Raw genomic sequence first — 1,384 nt, 5'->3', positions numbered from 1 at the left:
CTCCTCCTCTCTCCTCCTCTCTCTCCTCCTCTCTCTTCCATCTCCCAGGTCGAGGAGGCAGCCCAGGGTTCCCTGGTACACTGGGGCCTAAGGGAGAGAGGGGTAACCCCGGCAGACAGAGCTACGGCCCTGAGGGCCTACCAGGAGGACCAGGCTTACCAGGACCCCCCGGACCTCCCGGACCAACAGGCAGATCTGGTACGTTACGGCTTACCAGCAACATAATCGAGTCCAACCAGAATTTTGCAATTCTGCGATTACAAAATGTTTTGCAAAATCAACAACCCCCTCCCCCTATTACTAAATGTTTTTACATCCCTCCAAATACCTGTCACTATCATTCATATCACTATCATTCATTATGTCATCCACAAATACCTGTATGACTACCATTCATTATGTCATCCACAAATACCTGATTCACTATCATTCATTATGTCATCCACAAATACCTGTTTCAGGTTTGTTTTGTTTTGATATTTTAACCTGCGTGTCGTGATCGCGTTTGGTGTGGGTGGACAAAATTCATTTCTGCACGATGGCGCACACGCGCAGTTGGTTTGGGTTCCGTGTCAGGGCCAAACACTGTGCATTAGCATTCCGAAAAGGTAGTGGGTCATACCACCAGAGTGGGGATATTGCTGTTACCATGGTAATATTCAGTCCACCAAAACAAACAAACCCAAAATAATACTACATCAAGTTTTCCAAGCCAACTACATGTGTATGCATGGTTCTAAGGTCAACTGACAGTCAGGACACTCTATACTAACACCTGTTAGTGTAGCTGGTCACTCAAATCCAAGATGCTTTCTCACATTTCGCCACTASGTGTCTCCCTCCCCACCTGAACCATAGATATACAATAGAGTATGCACATAGTGTTAATGGTATATAGATATATATATTGCTCTGATATAGGGGAGAAAGCTATCTATGGCTTTTCTTTTATTACCTTTCTTGAACTAGGCAAGTCAGTTAAGAACACATTCTTATTTTCAATTAACAGATTTTTACCTTGTCAGTTCGGGGATTCGATCTTGCAACCTTTACGGTTCCTAGTCCAACGCTCTAACCACTAGGCTACCTGCCACCCCGGCTCTGACATAGGGGACAGAGATATATATTGCTCTGACATAGGGGACAGAGATATCTATGGCTCTGACATAGGGGACAGAGATATATATTGCTCTGACGTAGTGGACAGGGATATATATTGCTCTGACGTAGGGGACAGATATATATATTTCTCTGACGTAGTGGACAGAGATATATATGGCTCTGACGTAGGGGACAGATATATATATTTCTCTGACGTAGTGGACAGAGATATATATATATTGCTCTGACGTAGTGGACAGGGATATATATTGCTCTGACGTAG

The 1,384-nt window shown here is 44.1% G+C and overlaps 1 protein-coding gene across 1 annotated transcript in view; it reads left to right on the top strand.

The window, feature by feature from the left end:
• Window positions 1-1,384, top strand: part of LOC112071880 (collagen alpha-6(IV) chain-like) — a 52,742-nt gene that overhangs the window by 10,530 nt on the left and 40,828 nt on the right. Inside the window, 1 exon segment of the mRNA XM_070439551.1 lies at window positions 49-383. Within this exon segment, the coding sequence (XP_070295652.1) occupies window positions 49-383 (335 nt within the window).

The sequence above is a fragment of the Salvelinus sp. IW2-2015 genome, unplaced genomic scaffold, assembly GCF_002910315.2.
Source record: "Salvelinus sp. IW2-2015 unplaced genomic scaffold, ASM291031v2 Un_scaffold1756, whole genome shotgun sequence".
Classification (NCBI taxonomy): Eukaryota; Metazoa; Chordata; class Actinopteri; order Salmoniformes; family Salmonidae; genus Salvelinus; species Salvelinus sp. IW2-2015.
This window is presented reverse-complemented; position numbering and strand designations above follow the sequence as displayed.